Source organism: Procambarus clarkii, chromosome 52 (assembly GCF_040958095.1).
Source record: "Procambarus clarkii isolate CNS0578487 chromosome 52, FALCON_Pclarkii_2.0, whole genome shotgun sequence".
In the NCBI taxonomy this organism is placed as follows: Eukaryota; Metazoa; Arthropoda; class Malacostraca; order Decapoda; family Cambaridae; genus Procambarus; species Procambarus clarkii.
In genome coordinates this window covers 33,772,678-33,798,234 of record NC_091201.1, presented here as the reverse complement: position 1 = coordinate 33,798,234, position 25,557 = coordinate 33,772,678, and the positions used below count along the sequence as shown (strand labels likewise).

At 42.2% G+C, this 25,557-nt stretch overlaps 1 protein-coding gene across 4 annotated transcripts in view; it reads left to right on the top strand.

Annotated features, from left to right (window-relative positions):
- Positions 1-16,398, top strand: part of gek (serine/threonine-protein kinase gek) — a 494,332-nt gene extending 477,934 nt beyond the window's left edge. For 2 of the 4 annotated variants that reach the window (XM_069304649.1, XM_069304648.1), the window contains exon 35: positions 15,896-16,398. In XM_069304649.1, the coding sequence (XP_069160750.1) occupies positions 15,896-16,015 (120 nt within the window). In that variant the 3' untranslated portion in view covers positions 16,016-16,398. The remainder of the gene's footprint in view (positions 1-15,895) is intronic. The other 2 variants (XM_069304646.1, XM_069304647.1) reach the window with 1 other exon arrangement.
- The last annotated feature ends 9,159 nt before the right edge of the window (positions 16,399-25,557 follow it).

The window sequence follows — 25,557 nt, the reverse complement described above, 5'->3', positions numbered from 1 at the left end:
CCAGAGACTAGCTTCTTCAGGGTAGATCTTTATGCTACAGTATTTTGTATGCTCTTCATTAACTGCTTTCTAGCTGTAAATCTTCCTTTGGTGTTTTTAGTTGACTCTCACAGTGCCCTCATGGCTCTGGAGTCCTTTAATCCAGGCCGGCGCGCCGCCAACTTAGAGGTCACACCCCCGGCGTGTGGGCGAGCGTGCAGGCAAGCACGCGGCGACACTGAAATGTGTGTACTCGTTTCAGTTTTCTCACCTTGATTCTCGTGCTACGTCATTCGTTTTGGTATCATTGTGTTTGCAATAGAATTCCCTACAGGTGTACATGCATATAATGTCCAAAGGCCTGGCGTGACTCCCAACAGCAAAGCCTAAAGTCGGCAAAAGTTACCCATGAGTGCACAAAATCAGTAAAATGTGTTTTCTCGCTTCAGTTTTCTTACCATAATTCTCGTACTACATCTTTCATTTTGGTATCATTGTGTTCGCAATTAAATTCCCTATATATGCATATAATGTACAAAAGCCCGGCGTGATTCCTCGCAGGAAACCCTAAAGTTACCCGTAAATGAGCACCAATTGGCACACCGCAACCTAATATGTACAGTATACTCGTTCAGTTTGATAACATAAATTTTCGTATTACGTCTTTCATTTTGGTATCAAATTGTTCGCAATATAAAGGCTCGTATTTAAAAACTAGCCCCTTAATAATAGAGCAATAACTGGAATTTTAACAAATATTTTAATTTTGTACACTCATCACAAAATTATTTATATCTTTCCAGTGTTCTGACATAAATTTTTGTGTTACATCTTTCATTTTGGTATCAAATTGTTCGTAATGTAAAGGCGCACATTTTAATACTAGTCCCAAAATAATAGCACAATAAATAAAATTTTAACAAATGTTTTAAAATTTTGACCAAAAATGTATTTATAATCTTTCAAATGTTCTGACATCAGGTTTCGTGTTACATCTTTCATTTTGGTATCAAATTATGCGCACTCTAAGGGCGCTTATTTTGAAACTATCCTGAAGTCGATCGGATAAAAAATGAATTTTATACAAATATTTTTGTATTGGACGCGAGCTCTGTCCACAGCTAGGACTCGTGAGAAAAAAATTGGACGTGAGTGTCGTCCACGGCCATCGATGCTGTTAAGATAGTAGTTTTGCTGAGTTCCCAGTCTTATTGTTGTGTCCTTAAATGAGTGTGCAAACGCTGCCACTAAGGAGACTATCCGTACTTGTCATATCGCCCATAAAGGTGTTCCTTATTCCAGCTTCTACCCGGTTATTCATTCCACAATCCTTGCCCGTTGGTCTTCTGTTACTGGTAACAAACTGCAGACTGGTAAAGGTAGTGTGTCCCCATGGCCTTCCTCTTACCATTGTAACGAGCAGTGAGAAACAGCTCTGGCGAGATTACGTATTGGTCATACACTTTTAACTCACGGGCACTTTATGGAGTGTTGCCCTTGCTCCTTCTTGTCAAAAGTGCAATTGTCCCTTTTACAGTCGTGCATATCCTTGTTAAATGTCCGGACTTTCAGTATGTGCGTGTGTCTTGCTGCCCGACCATCCCTCACGGTCATCTGTCCCTCGACACAATATAAATCTTGGTGAATTGAATGCCTTTGATATCGTTTACCTTATGTGCTTTTGTTCTCGTACTGGCATCCTTAGTGATATTTAGTGCCTTGTGAATATCCTGCACATTTGATGGTGCTACATAGCTTTCCCGGCTTGGTGCCTTCTTTTGATAATTACTTAATTCCATGATTATGGTGATGTCATGAAAACAATGCTAGGATAAGTAAATGCCACTTAAAATCTTTGATAAAGTGTATGAATGTTACTACAAATTGATTAACTCGTTTAACAAAATAAGTACTGTAGTAACAAAATATTTTAACCAAACATCTTAAACAGTTCAATTGAATTCTTTTTGTCTTACAAGCAAAATGATGCATAACTGTGCTGTTAAATTCTGGCTTGCTCTGAAGGTCATGCAATAATTCTGTGTATTGGACAAATCTTTATATCCTTAAGTATTCCATACATTTTTATCTTTTAACACTTTCGCGCTCTCGGCGCTCAAAAAAAAAACAATACCCCAGATGCTTTCGGCGCTTCGCGCGCCTACGCGGTAAGACCGAAAAAGTGTACACTCTTTTGACTGTCCTGACAATAATTGAAGGCGCACGTATTTAAATTTGGTATCACTGTGTTCGCAATGAAATTGTCTATAAGAGCATACCTATAAAATGCCGCCCAAGCATAAGGAGTATCAACACCAAATAAAAAACTATGCAGATCACTCGCCGAGAGCGCCAAACAGCAACAAAATGTTTCCACTCTCTTAATGGTTGCGAAGCCTACAGTTGTCCTACATCACTAATTTTGGTATCATTGGAATTGCAATAAAATTCTCTACACGGACATATGCATATGAATGTTTAATATAGGTAATTGCCCACCCGCAAGAGTGTGTGAAGTGGAGAGTAGTTAGCCGCGAAAACACGGGGGAAATCATGCTTGGAAAGTTTATACATTTATATGTTTCCTGACCCTACTTTTCTATGTACGTATTTCTTTTTTATACCAATGTGTTCGCAATAAAATTTTCTATAAGATGAAATGTATAACAATTGTACAAAGCATGTGTAAGAGAAGCGCCAAATATAGAACCACGTCGCTCAGTATGCGTTCGCGGCAGAAACACACGCATTGTTTTCGTTCGTTTGATGTTTGTCATGTTTATACTTGTTGAAACATTTTATAATTTGTATGACAGTGATCGCAGTAAAATTCCCTACACAGACATATACATAACACATACAAATATTTCCCACGTGTTGGATATATCAACGGCTAAAGGGAACCCACTGCCACACGCCCGCCACACCCCCAAACATACTTTGTGTTTTTTTTTTTTTACTCATAGAAGTTTATGTGATATAATATTCATTCTGGTACCAAAAAATTCGCAAATAAATTCTCTACAAAACGTATATAATATAACTTCTTATAGATGATAAAAAATTCCAAATAGGTGTACTTACCCTGTCTATGTTGATTGAAGATCAACAGTTGAGCATTTTTTCTTCACTCCACCATCTTCAGGCTTCTGATCCTGAAGTTGCTCATCTGATGTTTCTTAGGTGAGTGAAGCTGTTGGCGGTGGTTATTTTTTCTCCACCCAAAATATCTTTCTTCGGTGGTACCTTGTGTAGCAAGGCGCAGGGCACAGTACCACATCACAAGTTTTACATCCATATCTCACGTCCCTCCTTATGCCAGACTTGAAACAAACACGGCATCTTCTCTTTTTAGCCAAGTGCACGAGTTCATGCGTCAACTTGTAGTTGAGACGTTGTTCTGAATCTATAATTCTTCTATTTCTTGGATGCACTGGAGGAATATTGTCTTCTACAGGAACCACCAAACTTGTAGTAGAATCTTCGATGAAATCAGAAACATCAAGTGGTTCTATGTCCTCAATGTCCATTTCAGAATTTGTGGTTGATGAGTGGGCTTGAGGTGTTGAGGTGAACAGAGGACGCCTCACACCAGATGGCCCGGGTGTTGAAACTGCCGCGTCAGCAGGAGGAGCTGCGCTGGCATCTATGTCGGGAACATGTGGTATGCTTGTTGTTGTTGGCCATTCCTCGCTGTTCCACGCCAATAAGGCTTTTATTCCTACTGCGTGAGACTCTAATAGTGTTAGTTTTTTTGTGTCTGTTGAGTAGTGGTTATACAATGAGTATGCATTGTGCATGGCCATTTGCAGAAAATAGAAAGTGATCTTCTTGGTCCATTTGTGGGTTTTTCTTGCAAACTCATAATATTTGACCATTTGATCAAAATGATCAACACCTTTCATGAACTTATTGTAATCCACTATGGCCTTTGGTTTGTTCATTTTCACAATTTCTACTCCAGTTCTCCCGTCACGTTTACGAACGCGTTTCCTGCGCTGTGCTTGAGTAGTGTCGGCATTGTGGATATTGGTGATGACAGAGACGGGGCGCTTGTCCTTCCATACTATAACAAAGGTGTTATCCTTACGCATGTATACGGTCGTGTCGGTTGCCATTTTACCCTTTACCACTTGTTGCAGATCCTTGGGGGCGCCACGTTGGAGTCTAAGTGTGCCACATGTGTAAACACCCACTTCACGTAATTGTTCTGTTAGGTTTACCGAGTTATAGTAGTTATCCATATACAAATGATAACCCTTGTTGACTAGGGGCGCCATCAACCCCATCACGGTTTCCACTGTCGTTTTTCCAATTCCACAATACACATCAAATTTATATATGTAGCCTGATTTTCCTTCGGCCAACATATAAAATTTTACACCATATTTATCAGGCTTGTTGGGATTGTAGACCTTGAAAGAGAGGCGGCCGCGCCATGCCATTGTACCCTCATCGAGACTCAATTCTTTTTCTGGGGGGAGCCCCGTCGGCTCCCCGGAGCTTTACCGGCTGATATGCTAATGTCAGACTTTGGCATCAGTCATGTGTATGGAGTTCTAGGGCCTACCGGGGACCACGAGCCAGAACCTGGCCCCCTCAGAGAGGCAAGGGGAGCAATGGCCTATAGAAACCCCCGTGTGGTTGGAAGCATTCTATGTCTGCCATCGACCGGGTCAAGCATCCAGAAAGGTAAGCATTCCAAAACAAACCCCTATTCTGGTGAAAATTGCTACCTAAGCCGAACTAGTGGATAGAACTCTTCAACAGAAAACAAGGAAACTAGTATGACGTCATACGTCACCGCGCCGCTGTCTGCGCAGCTCCCCCCTCCCCAGGAGGGGGAAGGGGGAGCCCCAGACCTCCCACGCCGGCTATCCACCCACCAGTTCTTCGGCTGATGCTATAGGCAATGGTTATGTGCTCCGGCTCCAGTGGTTGTTTCAGCACTGTACCTAGAGTGTGGTGTCTGTTTTCTAGGTGGTGCGTGAGCCGGGAGTGATTCTTCAGTACTCGGGCTGCATGCGCCTAGGGTTCCCTTCCCTAGGTGCCCTGTAAGTACTGCCCTTGGGGCTTGGGGCCACCTTCCACAAGTTCCTTGGGTCCTGCCCCTGCTTGGCCGTTTACTGCTTGGTTTTCGGCCGCTCTTTGTGTGCTCGGGGGTTCTGTCTCCCTTGTTCGCCTTAGAGTAAGGGGCAGTGTTTGCACTGGTGGGGCGCGGGGTACTGTGCAGCTTGTCTTTACCAATCATAGCGGCCGGCTCTGTTCCGCTTGGGTACGCTGTCCTCTTGCGGGGTTTTCTTTTTCTTTTGTTTATTTACCTGGTGGGGGGGTCTGCCTTCGTTCTTGCCCCTTGTGTCCCTTGTGTTCTGAGTATTTTCTGGTGGTGCCCCCTGCTAGGTCCCCGTGAGTGTACACGTCCCGGGGGTTCAGCTCTTAGAAAGTTGTTTGGTAGCTTTGGGTGCCGGTTAGCAGTACCCTGCCTGGGACTACCTGAGCGCGAGTCCTCTTAAAGTAAACGCTCGGGACCCTGGGAAACCCCTGGGAGCGCGCAGGTCCGATGGATGTGACCCCAGAGCCCCCCCCTCGCTTCCAGCGAGTTTGAGGGTTGCTCTCACCTTTTGTCTCTGGGTGACTCTCTGTTTTGCCTCCGTCTGCTGCCTGTGGGGTCGGTGACACCTTCGACCCGGAGTCCTGCGAGTTTGGTTGCTCGTTGTGGCTCGGTTACCCAGTTGTGCTAACACAGCGGGTGCGGGCAGCAGGGGCGTTGCACTTGAGCCTTGGTGGTGGCAACGTTCTCGTGGTTTCCTCCCCGGGAGCCCCGGGGCTGCCCCGTTGTAGTTCGTTTTGGGACTTGGGGGTGTTGGCTGCTTCGGTTCCATCCACGCCCCCTTGTCTTTTCCCCTGGTTCACCCTGCCTGCATCCGGTTCCTTACGGTCTGTAGGTTCGGGGCGGGGTTTTTGGTGGTGTTGAGACTCGGGCAGTCTCGGGGAATTCCCCTTCCGGGGTAGTGACGGGGGCATTTGGGCCTGTTCCTCCAGCCGTGTTGTATGAGTCTGCCAGTGGGCTCCCTTCCTTAGTGTTTTCACGGCTGCCCCGGTTTTCTGGTACGGCCGGGGCTTTGGGGGCACGGCTCGGCCCCGGGGCCTGTCGTGTAGGTTCCCGGGGCTGGGGAGGGGCTGACTTGGGGGGGGCCTTGGCCCCGTTAGACCCCGTGGGGGTTTTTATCCCCCTCTAGGTGGGGCTTGTGGTTACGCGGAGTGGGGTCTTTCCTCCCCACTCGCCGTACGTGCTGTTGGACGTCGGCCCCTCCCCGGGCTCGGTTCCTTGGCCTTTGAGTCGGTTGGTTCCGTCCTGTGGGTGGATGTTTCCTCATCCCCCCTTTTTGGGACGGGGTTTTTGTCATGTTTCCCCGTTCGGTGGGGTTCTGCGTGACTTCTGATCTCGGGTGCGCCTGCGCCTTCGTGTGCCTTCGGGACTAGTGTTGGCTTCTGTGTTCTCGAGGGTACGGGAAGGTTTTTCGCTACTTCCCGCATTATTGGAACGTCTGTCGGCTCCTCGTACTTGTCGCCCTGTTGGGCTACTTGTCGCCCTGTTGGGCTACTTGTCGCCCTGTTGGGCTACTTGTCGCCCTGTTGGGCTACTTGTCGCCCTGTTGGGCTACTTGTCGCCCTGTTGGGCTACTTGTCGCCCTGTTGGGCTCCTTGTCGCCCTGTTGGGCTCCTTGTCGCCCTGTTGGGCTACTTGTCGCCCTGTTGGGCTACTTGTCGCCCGGTTGGGCTACTTGTCGCCCGGTTGGGCTACTTGTCGCCCGGTTGGGCTGCTTGTCGCCCGGTTGGGCTGCTTGTCGCCCGGTTGGATTCCTTTTGGGGCTCTTTGCTTCTTTGGCCGGTTTTCTTGTTCCTGCTTCCTCTTTTGGCTTCTTTTTCTCGTGCAGTAGTCCTGGCTGGCGCCTTCCCGCAGGGAGGGTGTGCGGTTCGGCCAGCGTGTTATGCGCATGCGCCGTGGAGTTTGTTTTGGTCTGGGCGGTGTTTCAGTGCTGGGGTTTTGCGCCCTTTTTTGCTACAGTGCTTCGCCTCTCGTTCTTCTCCCTGGCTGCGGTATGTGCCCCTTCGCGCCGGGGGTGTCCTGGTTCCCTGTTGTGGGGAGGACACCGCGGTTTTCCCTGTCATGGGTGTGGACCGCCTCCTTCGCCTCTCCCTGTTCTCCTGCGGGTCCGGCAGGGTCCGGCTCTGGCGTCTTCACCTGGCGGTGCTCTCAAGTTCTTCTGGGCACGGTTGAGTCGTGTCAAGTTCGTGCCACCATTCGCCAGGTGAGTTACTGCAGTCTGGCGTCTTTTGGCTGGGCGCTGGATGCGGCGGTGTTTCTATACCTGTCTTTATTTAGGTATATTTTGTACGACTGAGACCGTTCGCACACCAGTGACTGTCCCTTATCACCCCTTCCTGTCCCCCCTCATGTGCATGTCCAACCCATGCTGGTGTCATTCAGGGGACCCTCCCTTTTTAATGTTGTGAGGTGTGGGGGTTGTAGGGTTGGTTCTGTACTCACCTGGTGAGGCTCCTGGCTGTGCTTGCAGGATTTGAGCTCTGGCTCTTGGGTCCCGCCTATCTGGTGGAACTTGCGGGATAGTACCAGTGGAGTGCAGTGGTGCTATTGGCACTTTTGGGGGACACTGTATTACCATCAGTGGTCTGTGCTTGTTACACGACCTACTTGCGAGCATAAGCCTTCTTGCTGGTTCGTCCGTGGATTTCCGGGGCGCACTGGCCTGTTTTCGTATGGCAGTTCCGGCCCGTCCTGGTTGTGGGGGTATGTGGGCCGGTAGACTGCTCCTAGCAGCTGCCTGGTGGGCCATCCTCTGGCCGGTCTGGCCTAGCCTTGGACCGGGCTTCAGGTGTAAAACAGCTCCCAGTACCTCATCCAGCAGGTATCGAGCGGGGTTTCTCCGCCGTCGGTCGCCTGGTGCAGGTTTCTGGGCCTGCAAGGTTTTTGTAGTGTCTCCGTTGGCCCTGTCTGGGGTCTGCCTGCTCCGTTCTCTGCCTTTGCAGAGGGGAGTTGCTATTTACAAGTTGCTGCTGCTGCTGCACGTGTGCATTGGTACCGTGTTTCACGGTGGCGTGTCCTTGTTCCTGTGTCCGGTTGTGGAGTGGCGCTTTGCGGCCGTTTTGTGCCTGGGGATTGCGTGCGGTTTTTGTCCCTGCTCTGATTGTCCACCCCTGGTTGTTCTCCTGGGGTTTTTTGTGCTTCTGCTCTTTCTTCCTGCCTCCTCTGCAGCAGGGATGTTCTGCGTGTCTTCTTAGGCGTTGGTCAGCCTGTGTCCTGTGATGTGCTTATTTGTCTCGGTCTATTGCAGTTGTTCGTGCCCCTTGGTTCGGGTCCTGTTCTGGCGGCGACCCTTCCGCCTTCTTTGGTTTTCCTGCCCTGCCGGTTGTTTTTTTTTTTTTTTGGGGGGGGGGGGGGGGTTCATGCGATGTCTCGCGTCGGACCCGTCGTTTCTGAACTCCTGGCGGGCTTGCATGCTTTGGGGAGTTTTTCTGTTCGGCAGACGTTCCATCTCCTTGTGCCGCCTGGGTTTCGGTGGTCGCGCCCGAGATCTTCTCGCGGCTCCGCCTTTTTCCTGGGCTCGGGGGGGCCTTGTCAGGGCTGCTTATGTTCTGCCTTGTGGTCTTGCCTCCGGTTGGTGGTCGGGTGGCTTCGTGGTAGGTGTCCCACCTGCGTGCTTCTCTTGGCGGCAGTATGGGGTATTTTGGCGGTCCTTCCTTTTCCTGTCCCTTCTTAGGTGGTTACTCTTGTTGGCTTGGTTTACTCTCGGCTTGGTTTTCTAGTGGGGGTTGGGGGCCGTCGTCTTGCCACATACTGTCGCCTCTTTTCGTGCGGCGCAGGCGGGGCCGCTTCAGCTTGCTTTCGGTCTTGGTGTTGCTTCTGCACCGTTAGTCAGCTGTCTTGTGCGTCGTTTCACCTCCGGCCTGTTCGTGCGCCGCTTGCACCATCCTGGTCTCTGGTCAGCGTGCTCTGTCTTCTCCTCGGTTGGTAGTGCCCCTTCGGTTCCGGTGTGTTTTTTCGTCGGCTCTTTCCTTTGGGCCTTTGCCTCTGGGGGTCGGTTCGCTGAGTTTTCTTGCTCCTTCGGTTTTAGCGTTTTGGTTGTTTGATGGCAGCAGTCTCCATCTTTTCTGGCGCGGGGTGGGGCTGCTGCATTCTGGAGGGGTCCAGGGTTTGTTGGTGCTTCGTTGGTCGGGCCGGGGGTGTCGTTTGTGTGTTCAGTGGCGGCCCTCCGCTGTTGTTTGCGTGCCACGGCGTTTGGGTCCGGAGCGCGTTTTGCGTTGATCCGGTTCTGTTCTTCCCGGTTCGCGGGTGATGGTGTCCCAGGTGGTCAGCCGTGTTCTTGCGGCTAAGCTGCCTGTGTTCTTCCCTCATGACTGTGGCGTTCGTGGCTTCGCTGCTCTCGCTGCCATCTGGGCGACATGGCCTTGCAGTCTTTCGGGCATGGATTTTTGGTGTTCGTGCAGGGGCCTTGCTGCTCGTGGTTCTCGTGTTGTTCCCAGGATTTTCGGGGCTGTGGCGCCTTGGGTTGGCATTTGCTGCCAGTTGTCTCGCCTCCTTGGGGGGTGCGTGGTGTCCGCCTCCCGGTTTTGTCCCTTTGACCTTCCTCTGTGGGTAGTTAGCTCCGGGGAGCCGACGGGGCTCCCCCCAGAAAACCAGCGTTGAATGTAATGAAACGCCATTTTCTGGGTGAGACCCGGAGGCTCCCCGGCAACCCTCCCTCCCTCCGGTCGGCGTTTTTCGCGTGTTTTGACATCCAGCCTCAGAACTGGTGGGTGGATAGCCGGCGTGGGAGGTCTGGGGCTCCCCCTTCCCCCTCCTGGGGAGGGGGGAGCTGCGCAGACAGCGGCGCGGTGACGTATGACGTCATACTAGTTTCCTTGTTTTCTGTTGAAGAGTTCTATCCACTAGTTCGGCTTAGGTAGCAATTTTCACCAGAATAGGGGTTTGTTTTGGAATGCTTACCTTTCTGGATGCTTGACCCGGTCGATGGCAGACATAGAATGCTTCCAACCACACGGGGGTTTCTATAGGCCATTGCTCCCCTTGCCTCTCTGAGGGGGCCAGGTTCTGGCTCGTGGTCCCCGGTAGGCCCTAGAACTCCATACACATGACTGATGCCAAAGTCTGACATTAGCATATCAGCCGGTAAAGCTCCGGGGAGCCTCCGGGTCTCACCCAGAAAATGGCGTTTCATTACATTCAACGCTGGTTTTTTGGGATATATACAGATTCAAATTTTTCTGAAAAATAGTCCATTAGTGGTCTAACTTTTATCAATCTGTCACTACTATTCACTGGAACGCCTTTTTTGTTATACATGTGGAAGAACTTAGAAATGTGTTGGAACCGAGCAGACGACATAAACAAGTTGAAGAATTGACAATGCCACATCTGATTCGTCTGCCAGTACATCCTCATTGTAGGCATCTTCACTATGCCCATCAGTATGGACATGGCCAAATATCGGGCCATTTCTTTCACCGACACTGGTTTCCACGTTTTTCTTGCTGACTCAGCCATGAGATGTATGACGTGTGTTGCATGCAAATTGGTTTCATACGCTAAGTATTCAACCACTGCTCTAGTGAAAAATAGTTGTAAAAACTGCAATGGAGTAGCAGGTAGTGGAATTGTTAGGCCAGGGTTTGCAGTAAAGTCATCAACGATGGGAGGAGTATTGCTACGATTCCACTCATCACCCAGCCTAGCCCTCTTTGGTACCGGACACGTGCGGTTACCGCGTGGCGGGGCTGGGGCTTCTTCATCACTCTCACTCGAAATATCATCATCACTTGTGGAAACCTCATAAAGCACATCATTTTCCAGTTCGTCAGCATCAAAATCATCATCAGAAGACCCTGAAAAGGCTTCAACAACGTCGGGAATCTTGGATGGAGTGAGCTTGACCCCACGATACAGATCGTGAATCATGGCGATCTCTTCTGCTTTTCTAGATTTCCTACCTTTGTTTTGCGTTCCACTGCTTGTTCCTGGTGCAGCATCCATGTTGAAGGTATTGAATGGGTTTTAGGTACACGAGAACGGAAACGGAACGGAAATAAATGCGTAAAACGGGTCACGTTTGCCGCGAGAGGGGAGCGCAGTGTGGGCACCGGGTCACGTTTGCCGCGAGAGGGGAGCGCAGTGTGGGCACTTGGCGTGTCAACAAAACAATGGGCCGACCACATGACCGGGTAGGCCGAGATGTCATGTGTTCGGTGAGGGAGAACGGGAATTTCATGGAGAAAAATCTGAGAGTATCCCCATCCATTTCGGTTAGAAAATGGAATTTATAGAAATATTTTTTCGCTGGACTACAGGCGTAGTCTGTTATGCGGAATCGTAAGAAAAAACGGTGATGACCTATGTCTAATCTAAAGCGCGAAAGTGTTAAAACAGAAGACATGCCCAACAATAAACACTTTGCACTGTAACTGCATGTCATTTTGGGGGTAATAAAGCAAGCCAAATAGATGCCTGCATTTTTACATCTCTCAAAATCAATGAATTTCTTGTGCTGAATGTTGACCAGAAGACAATAACCTCACACAATGATACAATCTCTTTCCAAAAAAAATAACATATTCAAAAGCATTATATATCATTATTAATTTATTAATCCAAAATGGTAATGCAATTCAAGTAAATATTAATTATACACAATGATAACATATTACTGAGGGACATTCCAGCATTAGAATGCTTTCCATAACATATTAGATTGATCTAAACCATATTTACATGGTTTTAAAAAAAAGGGGCATTAACCCAGGTTTATTTGTTGTCATCTTAAATCCGGCAGTAGCATATCAATATTCTGCAAGAGGGCAGAACAAGGTTATTGTAAATGGAATGTTTTGTATTTGAGGGACAGATTTTCAAGTAGCAAATGCCGCTTCAAAATCTGAGACCAAAAGAAATGCAATATGTCAATTACAACTGATTTAAATAATATGCTAACTGAATAAAGCTTTTTTAATTGGGAAGGGACTAATTTTTATGGGGTAAGCAAATGCTTACCCAGCTTTTTAGGATTACACGCTACTACTTGGTTCATTTGTTCTTATTGATACATTCACTCATTTATTAATTGGCAAATTGATTCACTGTATGCTTAACACTATAGCACCCCGGGCGTGCGCGCCGCCAACTTAGAGGTCATGCTCTCGGCATACGGGCAAGTGCGCGGCGACACCGAAATGTGTACAGTATACGTGTTTGTTTTCTCACCCTAATTCTCATGCTACGTTGTTCGTTTTGGTATTATTGTGTTCGCAATATAATTCCCTACAGGTGTATATGCATATAATGTCCAAAAGCCCGGGGTGACTCCCTGCAGCAAAGCCTAAAGTCGGCAAAAGTTACCCGTGAGCGCACAAAATCCGTAAAATGTGTATACTCGTTTCAGTTTTCTCACCTTAATTCTCGTGCTACGTCTTTTGTTTTGGTATCATTATGTGCGCAGTTAAATTCCCTGCAGGTGTTTATGCATATAATGTCCAAAAATCCAGCATGACTTCCCGCAGCAAAGCCTAAAGTTACCCGTGAACGAGCACCAATTTGCACACCGCAGCCTAATGTGTATACTTGTTCAGTTTGATAACATCAATTTTTGTGTTACGTTTTTCATTTTGGTATCAAATTGTTTGCAATATAAAGGCGCGTATTTTAAAACTATTCCCATAATAATAGAGTAATAGAGCAATAACTCGAATTTTAACAAATATTATAATTTTGAAAACTCTTCATCCCAAAATTATTTTTATCTTTCTAGTGTTCTGACAAATTTTTGTGTTACATCTTTCATTTTGGTATCAAATTGTTCACAATATAAAGACCCACATTTTAAAACTAGTCCCATAATAACAGCACAATAAATGCAATTTTAACAAATATTTTTAAAAATTTACCAAAAACGTATTTAAAATCATTCAAGTGTTCTGACATCAAGTTTCGTGTTACATCTTTCACTTTGGTATTAACACTTTCGCCCGGGCATGACGCAGCATTGCGTCATCCGTTTACTGTCGGTAATACCGGGGATGACGCAGCATTGCGTCATCCACTTTAAATAATCGCCAAAAATCAGGTTTTTATCCGATTTTTTGGGGACTGGTTTTAAAATGTGCGCCGATGTCTTCCCATTTTCTTTGTTGAGCCTCGTGGCTCTCAGGTGGCTTGGCACATGCCATGGGCCCATTGTTTTCGCTCCACTGTTGTGACCAATGTCGCCTCCCCTTGCATCTCAAACGTGTGAACATTTCTGCTATTTTCCATGGCTATATTTCTTACTGCGGCTTTAGAAACTATCTACCCTTACTCCACGATGGATAGTGATCATGAACAAGGCCCTTTCATGAAGAAAATTGCGAAAGAAAGGCTTGAAAAGGGAGGGAATTGGGAGTGTAGCTGGAAGGCGTCTGAGCGCTCACTCCCGGCTAACGCATGGCCCGTCTTCAACTCGTCGGCGGTTGGAGCGTGACCAGGTTTTATATTTTATATGCTAATGTTCCTCTAGAGAATTCTATTGCGAACCCATTGAGCCCAAAATGAAAGACCTAGGACAAAAATTGAGGTGACCAGAGTGAAAATAGTGAAAACATTTTATTGCGTTTGCGCGCTCCTGGGTAACTCTTTCGCACTTTCTCTGTTTGCTGCGGGTAATTCGCCGGGCTTTTGGAGTTTATATGCATTTAGTGCTGTAGAGAATTCTATTGCGAACACAATGATACCAAATTTAATCTCGTAGGACGAGAATTAAGGTGACAAAGTTGAAGAGAGTATACACTTTTCAGAATTTACGCACGCTCCCGTGACACCCTGGGTCCCATATCGCACAGTTGAGGGGTGGCGCGCGGGGTGAGCGAAAGTGTTAAAGTGTGCGCACTCACCAATTTCATGGAGACCAATGACCTTCACAACCCAGGCCAACATGGATTTCGAGCGGGAAGATCGTGCCTGTCACAGCTACTTGAGCACTACGACAAAGTCACTGAGGCATTAAAAGAAAAGCAGAATGCTGATGTGATATACACGGACTTCGCAAAGGCTTTCGATAAATGTGACCATGGCGTGATAGCACACAAAATGAAGTCAATTGGAATAACCGGTAAAGTAGGATGCTGGATACTCAGTTTTCTGTCAAACAGGACTCAGCGAGTAACGGTCAACCATATAAAATCTAGTCCAAGTGCAGTTAAAAGCTCTGTACCTCAGGGTACAGTCCTTGCACTGCTGCTTTTCCTTATTCTCATATCAGATATAGACAAAAATACAAGTCACAGCTTCGTATCATCCTTTGCAGATGACACAAAAATCAGTATGAAAATTATCTCGGCTGAAGACACTGAAAAACTTCAAGCTGATATTAATAAAGTTTTCGACTGGGCATCAGAAAATAACATGATGTTTAACAGTGATAAATTCCAGGTACTCAGGTACGGTAAAAATGAGGACCTTAAACATAATACAGAGTACAAAACACAATCAAATGTACACATAGCAGGAAAAAGCATGTAAAGGATTTGGGAATAATAATGTCTGATGACCTAACGTTTAAGGAGCATAACCAAGCAAATATTGCGAAAGCCAGAAAAATGATAGGATGGATTACGAGAACTTTCAAATCCAGGGATCCCATCACAATGGTTGTACTCTTCAAGACACTTGTGTTGTCCCGTCTTGAGTACTGCTCAGTACTCACTTCCCCCTTCAGAGCAGGAGAGATTGCTGAAATAAAGGGAATACAGAGAACATATACGGCACGCAATAAAGCACCTAAATTATTGGGATCGTCTCAAAGCCCTCCAAATGTACTCACTAGAAAGAAGACAAGAGAGATATCAAATAATATACACCTGGAAGATACTGGAGGGCCAAGTACCAAATCTGCACAGTAAAATAACAACGTACTGGAGTGAACGATATGGAAGAAAATGCAGAATAGAACCAGTGAAGAGCAGAGGTGCCATAGGCACAATCAGAGAACACTGTATAAACATCAGAGGTCCGCGGTTGTTCAACATCCTCCCAGCAAGCATAAGAAATATTGCCGGAACAACCGTGGACATCTTCAAGAGGAAACTAGATAGTTTCTTCCAAGGAGTGCCGGACCAACCGGGCTGTGGTGGGAATGTGGGCCTGCGGGCCGCTCCAAGCAACAGCCTAGTGGACCAAACTCTCACAAGTCAAGCCTGGCCTCGGGCCGGGCTTGGGGAGTAGAAGAACTCCCAGAACCCCATCAACCAGGTATCAACCTGGTAAAGGTGCTCATTTTGAAACTATCACGAAGTCGATCGGATAATAAATGAATTTTATATAAATATTTTTTTATCGGACGCAAGCTGAGTCTGATGCTCGGACTTAAGAGAAAAAAAATTGAACGCAAGTTGTGTTCGAAGAGTGCTATAGTGTTTAAATACATTAACTTCATAGTAATGTGCTAGATCTGTTTTTATAAAATACAGCACATGCACATGAATCTTTTGTTTACCACAAGTACTATAGTGAATGCATTGTAGTGGTTTGACATGATCCATATGGAAATGGTGCATATTTATTCTATTTAAGTATGGGTGAAAAAATAGAACAATAAATTAAATACACATTATTTGACAATAACGGTAATTATATATTATGATTTTTATGAAAAGCAGGCAAGGAAAATTAAAATTTAAGTTTCCGTCTTTCTGTTCATATTTCTTTCATATTTCAATATGTTAAGTCATAGTTTCTCTTTTTATGGTTTTTCTTTTCTCTGACAATATAGGTACTTTTTTTTTTAATTGGCCATGTACTTGCAACCTGCTGAATGCTGACAACTATTTGAATTGTTAAGATAATTCTGACATTTCTGAAATTTTATTGCAGCAAGAGTGTGGAGATACGTCACCACGTCACTCCATTGCCTCCAACACTAGCAGTAATCTCTCCTCCCCACCTTCACCTGGTCGACCTCCAGACCATCACTCGTCATCGTACGATTCATAGGGATACGTCTGGCCTGGTGAGAGACTATGAGCAGGTCCCTCACAGGCTGGCAGATAAGGGCTGCCACAATCTTGTATGTAGTTACATTGTTTATATGAAAAAAATGCATTGTGGAAGTATCTGCTCAAACTATGTTAAAAAATGTTATTTCCACAACACTATATTTTAGGTTTTATTGATGAAAGATGAATAAGATATTATTTGAATTAGCAATACTTCAACATTGTCACAATCTTAAACTTAACAATGCCAATGATAGTATGTCACAAATCAAAAAGCAAAAGGATCATTGTCCTGAAGCTGTAAACCTAGGCCTGATTCAGCTTTTTGCTGCACCTGTCCACTTCATGATAATTAATCAAATACACATAATTATGCAGGAATTGATTATTATTTCATAAAGTACACTTTACTACTTCTCTTAGTTCTACTTCTTTGATAGTCAACAAGGTATTGTGTCTGTTGAATGATGTACGAGTACTTACACATGACAAAATATTATATATATATATATATATACATATATACATATATACATATATACATACATACATATATATATATATATATATATATATATATATATATATATATATATATATATATATATATATATATATATATATATATAATGTGGAAAAACCACATGTGAAAAATAGAGAATGCTTAACGCGTTTTCGTCTACACCGCCTTCATCAGAGCAAAGTAGAATGAAATAAATAGAATGAATAGGCCTGGCCTATTAGTCAAGACCATTGATTCTACTTTGCTCTGATGAAGGTGATGTAGCTGAAAACGCATTAAGCATTCTCTATTTTTCACATGTGGTTTTTCCTCATACTTGGATCAGTGTTTTTTTAATATAATTATTTTTTTTTAACAACTACCTGGCTGTTGATACTATCAAAAAAGTAGTGGTAAAGTAAGTAAGGTTATTCTGGAGGATCCAGCATAAAGAAAACTGGGCAGCTATGAAGAGGTTCAGGCTACCTGTTGGTGCTTCTTTGTCATGAAACATATATTGGATTTACCTATTACAAAATTGCAGTTATAATGCATCATTTATGTACAGTATATACATACAATAATGTGTGCACATGCACAGATGCATGCAGGAATGCATATACACACACACACTTATGTGGATGAGTATGTACACACACACACACACACACACACACACACACACACACACACACACACACACACACACACACACACACACACACGCACGCACATGCACACGCACACACGCGCGCCAAAGCTTGAAAAAATAGAAGAAAGAGGTGATATGATCACTACTTACAAAATACTAAGAGTAATCCCTGAAACCAGTAACTTCAAGAACAAGAGTACATGGATTCAAGCTAAGGAAACAAAAGTGCAGTAAAATATTCAAAAGTTTTCTTTTGCAAACAGAGTGGTAGACTGTTGGAACAAGTTAAGTGAGGTGGTGGTGGAGGCCAAAACCGTCGGTGGATTTTAAAGCGTTATATGACAGAGTACTGGGAAGACAGGACACCACAAGCGTAGCTCTCATGATGTCACTACACTTGGATAATTACACCACACACACACACACTCATTTATTCGTGCATGTCCACAAACGAAGTTCCAAATATTAGTCTGTGGTATGAGGTTAACCATATAAGCATCATTGGTTTTTGGGTGTTTACTCGATGTTAATGTTGCAGTTGTGTACACCAAATAAATAAATAAAATAAAGCAAAAAGGGACATGTTTGAGGAGAGCAGAGACTTTTGAATATTGAATATTATTTACTTTTATTATATTCAATAAAGTTTAATACAAATTAACAAACCATGAACTTGATTTTGTATAGCATTTGTGAAGGGCTAAATAATATATGTGAGCGTAAAGTTGTTGTGTGGTGTATAAATTGACATGTTTGTGCTGGTTGTCCGTGTGGAGAAGTGATAGCATGAAAGCCATGCTTTTTTAATGCAGATTTCTATAAAACTTACTCTAATATAATGCATATACAATATTTACAATATTTTTTAAATTGTTTAGTTATTTAACATCTGTTAGAAATTTAAACACCAAGCAATTTTTGCATTTAAAAGCCTAACAAAGAGTACTTGAGATTTGTAAGAAAACAAGTGTAATGAGCTACTGAATAAAACAATGAGGCTAACTACTGTAGTTTGTTAAAAAAAAAAAAAAGTATAAACGTTTACATCTATTTGTTTCTCCAACACAAACTGTGTTTAATCTACTGTACTGTGAATCATGCACCCAAGGCTCTAAAAATCCTGATACTTACCTATGTTTTTTATAATCAGATAGTAAAAGAAAAGTCATAACTATTTATAACTATTCATAAAGTCATAACTCATAACTATTTTAAAATCATTGGCGTTTTTTTAATAGGTAATGCATATATGTACAACATGAGATTGTACTGAATTTTAAAATTCTTGTAAGTTTCTTGAATATTAGTACTGTAGTAATACAAAATATTTGAATTTAGAATTATATACATACGGTGTATATGTATATATTGCATAACTTTCATTCATTGTTGGCCAAGTTGACCAGTCACAATACATATAATCTGCAGTCTTATGTAACTACTATAATTATTTTTATGTTCTGTCTAACGCCTTATAAAAACATTAAATATGAATTAATTTTAAAGATAGGATCTATATTAGGTGTTTTGTAATTAGAATTAAACATTTAATTGTGTGTATTTTGTGTTACATTTCTGATAAGTCTTCTCCACGTAATGGATGAAAGACGGTGTGTACAACTGCAACATTACTGTAAGTCTTAATAAGTCTTAACCGCCCTGATTTTTGTCCTCAACTTCCTTTTGTACATGTGTGTATGTGTGTGTGTGTATGCATGCTTGTATGTGTGTGCACGTGCCTGTTTGTGTGTGCGTATATGCTTGTATGTGTGTATTACACAACCCCCTCCTCCACACCCCCATCCTCACCTGCCATTAACAGATATTACCACTACTTTGCCGAGTAAGAGAGACATTTTACATACTATATTTTCAAATTTATTTAAAACAAAATATTTCACTGCTAATAACAAAACATTACATGAACAACACGAGTTTCTAACTGGTAAATCTGGCCACATAGCTAAATATACTGTTTTCACAATACGTACTGCCTAAGTCAGATTTTTAAGTTAGATTTATTTTAGAGCCAAAACTATAATGCATATTTGTGTGTAATGAAAACATAAGCATTATACTTTTCAAAAATATTATCGTAAGAAAATTTGGCTTGTTAGGCACCCTGGATATTAGGCATGACATTAAAAATATTTCATTTTTTATAATAGAGCTGCTTAACAAACTGAATTTCATACACAAATTTTAAGACAACTTGTGAACTGATATTGTCTAATTTAGTGACGCAAAGCTTGCTTAACAATGTGGCCTAGCCTAAATGTTCTTCTTCAGTACTGTCTAACACTAGGATAGTAATTAATGTTGTCAATATATGCTAATATTATTAATGACAAAATTAATTTAAAAATAAATATTTAAAAATGTATAAAATTGCTCTGGATGTTACGCAAAGGGTCTCTCCTTACTAGACCTAGCAATTCAGTTTTGGCTATTAGGCATGACTGTAATATACTGTGTGTGTGCGCGCACTTTTTCCTCCATTATATCTACTCTATTATTTATATCTATTATATCTACTCTTATTAATTATATCTATTATATTTCCTCTACTTTTTCCTCTATTATATCTACTACATACTTTTCTCTTACACACATAAGGCTGGCTAACATCAGAACTGCCTTAGAAGCTTGTGTAAGGAATCATTTAAAACCTTTTATACCGCACAAGGCCAATCCTTGAGTACGCGACTCCAGCTTAGAGTCCATACTTTGTCGAGCATAAGACGAAGCTGGAGAAGGGTTTAAATTTATGCCACTAGACAAGTTCCAACACTAAGAGGTATAAGTTATGAGGAAAGACTGAATTGCATCTCACGTCGCTGGAAGACACGAGTTCGGGGAGACATGATCACCACATACAAAATACTTGGGAATTGACAGGGTAGATAACAAGTTTTAGCACAGGTGGTATTCATGAGAGGACACAGGTGGAAACTGAGTACCCAAATGAGCCCCTCACACACATTAGAAATAATTTTTTCAGTATCAGAGTAGTTAATAAATGGAATGCACTAAGAAGAGATGTGGTGGAGGCTGACTCCATACAAAGTTTCAAATATAGATATGATAAGAGCTGAGTCTAATGGTGTACAAGTTCTTTAGCTTATCAACAGTTAAGAGGCGGGACCAGAGCGTCGAAGCTCGACCCCCGCAAGCACAACTAGTCGAGTACACCTACAAATTTGCTTGGAGAGTAGCACCCTGCTCAAGCAGACTTATTAGGACCAGACACAACCTTGTTCACCATGCTCTTTGCAATTATCAGCCAATTCTTTTATATTCCTTACTCTCAGTAACAAAATCTATCTGTCCAAATAAAATAAATTCCAGAATATTTGAAATACATTGTTAATAGTAGGAAAAACAAAATTATTCAGAGAAATGGGATTTCAAGAAATTTAGAGCACAAAGTTTGGGTACAGATAGCTAGCAGACATGTTCAAAGAATGTTATCTCATTCTTGGTAAATAATTTATTTATTTATTCATTTACTTATTTATTTATTTATATACAAGAAGGTACATTGGGTTCATGAGAGTATAGAGACTTGAAGTTTTACATTCTTGTAAAGCCACTAGCACGCATAACATTTCAGGCAGAGTCACAGTCACAGAGAACACAGTCAGTCATACACTGGGTCCAAGTTTTTTATATGTTTCATTTAGTATATGCTTGTGAGGAGTTGAGCTTTGGCTCTTTGGTCCCACTTCTCAATTGTCAGTCAACTGGTGTAAGTGTTCCTGTGTATGGAGTCGTCTTCCACCACCTCGCTTTTTAGTACATTCCATTTTTTAATACACTGTATTCTAATACTTTAACCCTTGGACAACAGCTATGAAGAAATGATCATACTCTTATTATGCACAAAAATTAAAAAAATTAAAAAATAATTTTTCATTATAGAATTATTACATGCAAATTGTAAGAAAAATACAAAAATAAGTGAATATTTATCACTTCACTGGGTGGAGGTGCACTGCAAGGCTGTCTTTGGTACTTGTCAACACCGGGTGCTCGACTTTGCTGACACGTCTTGCTTTATCTTTGGATGTTTCACCAATTGTTTCATAACTTCTTTTTATTTACATCCACAGAGACCTATTACTGTATATCCATATTTGCATCATACATGTAAAACCCAGACAGTAATTTAAATCGTCAATGAAGATGACCACATTTCCCTAGTAACATTCATGACAATAACCACATTTGTACCTTGAAATGGTAGCAGGTTTTTTTCATGGGTCATGATAAACTCCATTACATCCACATCGGTCTATTATATCCTTATTTGTATCATACATGTAAAACCAAGGCAATAACTTTAAATCTTCCTATGACTATATCCACATTACTCTGTGAATCAATAATTGATGATATCTGCAGTATAAGGGTTAAAAATTCTCTCATTGTGGTATTCATGTCTTCACCCATGTCCAAGTACCACATGTGCTTAATAGTCTGCCTTGTCTGCACCATAAAATTCTATAGAATTTTGTATTTGGAATCATCTCTCTCCTAACTTTTCTGTCTTCCAGTGTTATGAGGTTAAATTTGTGTAGCCTTCCCTTGTAACTTACCAGACATGCCTAATTTCATTACTTAGCACTTAAGCTAACCTCTAATAGGCATTTATTGGACCATTCATTTTGTCCAGGTTATCTTGTAGTCTCTGTTATTTTCCTCTGTTCCCACTGGAAGATCATTTACACATCAGACACATGTGTGAGTACTGACCCCTGTGGGACTCCACTGGTGGCATATTACCACTCATCAGATTTCACTCCAAACATTGACTTACTGTTGTTCAGATGCTTCCCAGTGCACTGAAACATCTTCCCTGTCACTTCTGCCTGCTTCTCCAACTTGTACACTTGTCTTTTTACAGAATGCTGCCAATGCCTTTGATAATCCAAAAATATGCAATTTGTTCACCCTTCTCAGACTTATTTCTGTTGCCCAGTAAAATTCGGTTAAATTTGTGAGAAGGTTTACCGTCACTGAATCAGTGCTGGTGGTGTTTTATGAAGTCCATTTTCTCCAGTTTTTATCCAAAAGTTTTGTCTGAATCGAACACAATAGTGTATGCAGTCAATATAAAAATCTGTCAGAAAATTCTTGTTAGTTTAAACAGATAAAACAGTCAGATAAGCAAATCGACAGACAAATGTCAGATTTAATTCACCACCCTGTATTGAGGGAATGAATACAGTATATCTTGATAGTATTGTTTATGAATTCTCATTCCACCACCCAATTAAGCCTTTCCTCTCTCTCTTCCCGCCTTATTCTAACCAACCGTCCCATGTTCCTCCACATCTATCCCAACCCCTCTCCTCCACCACACCTGATGCAACCCCCTCTCATCTTCCATATAGGCAGCTTGCTGCTTTAGTACACAATAGACTAATAGTACAAATAGTTATGCTTATTGAAAACTGGATTAAGTAAAAGTATGCTTTATATTAGCATTACTGTATAGGCATTTTTCGATTCTTCCAGTCCATCGCAATCCATTCAATCACGGTTCCACTGTGTGTGTGTGTGTGTATTTATACAATATATGTAATTGCATGCATTCTACACATTTTGTATGTACTGTACAAACTTTTATAGAAATTTGGTAATGTGTTGTTTCTTATTCTCTGATATAACTGGTTGTTTTTCATAAGCTTCTGCTAGTCATTCTTTTACTCTTAAGTGTAAACTGAAGCCCAAAGAAAATACGAGAAATAAACACTTGGTGAGTTTGTATCAAATTGTTATAAGGGCACAATATAAAAGTGTGGGTGCTGTGATGGTAAGTATTGTAGCAATACTAAACTAGTGTAGCTGTGGTTGCGGGGGTTGTGTCACGCATGTCATGTTAGGCGTGATGCCTCGCTTCTGCGGTTGGTGTCAGGAAATTACATATTGTCTCAGCCTTGAAGACCTAGTGTGTTGTTAACAGGAATATTTATGTGTTATAATGGTAAGTGCAAAAAGGTTGTGGCAGTATGTGGATTTTGAGAATATTTTTCATGAGGGTTGGGTTGGACTGGTCATGACTCACGAAGCAACATCCTTGTTGAATATTAGTGAATGATGCCTTGCTATGCATGTCTATTGACTTCTTACCAATATAATATTCATTTTGCATACCGAATTACTATTTTCATAAATACAAGCCGTGAATTAAGGGCTCAAGATTTATTGTTATTGGCTTTATAATATATGAAATTAATATAAATATTGGTGATCTGAAGAAAATGGGAACCGTTTCCTTTTATATTATATAAAAATATAAAAAACTATAGTGGAGTTGGGCTGCTATTACCTGTGTTCAATTTAGTTGTAACAAGCAGTTGGATATCAATCAAAATTCACTTGAAAAAGAAATATTGTTTTGAAAATTAGTGATACATAATTGCAAATTATCAGACTATTGTGTGAAATGTTGTTAATTTTTATATTACACAATTAGACAAAAATTGTGACCCAGCCAGCCAGAACCAAATAGAAAAAAAATAAAAACTGCTCCAGGAGGGACTTTGTGAATCATTCCTTGTCAGTGTGATCTGTATGTTGATCTGACTTCAGGGTTGTAAATGTGACAGTAACTGAGCCAAAGGTTCTTGTCAAACAAATTTTCATGTTTACAATAGTGAAGCTGAGCCTTATTGATAAGAGTACCTATGGCGCAGATCCACTGATCGTGTCATAAATTATTCTTTATTAATAGATTTTGTATTGGGGAGCTTTAATTAGAGATCCCCAAGTGTGTTCCAGAAGTTCGTGAGAGAACCTCCTAAGTGTTTTGTGTGGTTCTGGTGAAAAATCAGTTTTAGATGTAATTGTTATAGGATGATGTGCTTTTAAGTTTAGCCAAGAGGTAATATGGTCAATACTTCAGGTTTACCACTAGCTCTGAATTGCCTTGATATTGTAATAAGGCTTTGGACATAATGATTCTGAAACAAAGAACTCTGATTTGTTCAACATTCTTCCTCTCTCTTCCCTTTCCCCATTCATTCTGATGGTTAACAAGTTTAATGTTTCTCAACTCCTGTTCACAAGAGAGTCTAGATATCAATAGAAATTGATTGTTCAGGAATTCAGTAACTGTATGTAAAATATTATGATTAGTTGCTTATGTATAAAGCAAATAAGTTTTTAGTGTTCTTGCCAATCAACATAGTAAGTCATAGCTATGTTGTCACTGACTTGTAAATCTTGTCATGGGTATTTAAATTAATGTCCATTAATTTATTAGGCATTGAATTATACTTCATACTTTTTCATGAAAGATTAAGAATTCTATACTGTCAAATCTTTTTTATGTAAGTACAATATGTAAATATGTTACCCTAGTGATTCTGTTTAAGAAGATTTATTAATACTGACACTGTAAATTCATATTTCATCTCATGTATTGTAGTCTGTAATTTATGATTTGAATGGTCATGTTACAACGGCCTTGTGTATACTAGCTTTTGTAAAATAGACATTTTTAGAAATATGGCAATATTATGGGTGAAAATATTTTATTTTGATTTTCAACCTTTTTGCTTTATTAGTGAAGCCAATGAAAATTAGCATGTCAATAAAATTTAGAGGACAGTACAGAAAATCTAAATGTTCATAAGAGAATTTGATTTTGGGTAGCATCAAAAGAATGTTGACCACATTTGATATTAAATGTGTATACGGTAATAATTACTTGACCCTTTCAAAGTGCTGTTCACAAAGAGGCTGACAAATATGCTTGGTGAAGGTTGCACTTTTCATACAGATCCCCCTCCCTTTCCAGCCCGTTGTGATTGGGAGGGGGCTTTGTGGGCGGCTGTCAGTGTGTGATGCTCCATGGGACACAATGTCCTCTGTCCTTTTGAAGCCTTATTGCTTCTGTCTTCACAAATTTTGCTGGTTGCTTTTTCTGCATCCTCATGTTTCATTTTTCCTCCCCTCTTCTCTATTCTAATTGGGTTGGCCGACTTATCCTTTCAGCTGACTTTTTGCCATTCTTGAATATTCTTTCCGATGTCTGTTTTGATGGCAGGTGTTTGGGAAGGCTCTCTCACTCATAGAACTGTGGTACCTGACATTGTCAAGCGAGGGAAAGCTTTTATTGTCAAATCTTGCTTTTGTTGCCGAGCCCAATCTTAACAGACTGGTGATTAGACGGGTGACGATTGCAGGGTGTATATCCATGATGCACCCCTAGGGGGCCCTGTCTTGTTGGGTGTCCTATCCTCTAATTGTGGCTCCATGGTGGGTATGGGGGCTTAATTGTGGATGAAATTATATTGTTCGATTCTATGCTGATTTCTGACCCTCATTTAACTTCTCAGACTCCTGTGATGAGTGAACAGGCCCACAAGTTGGACTT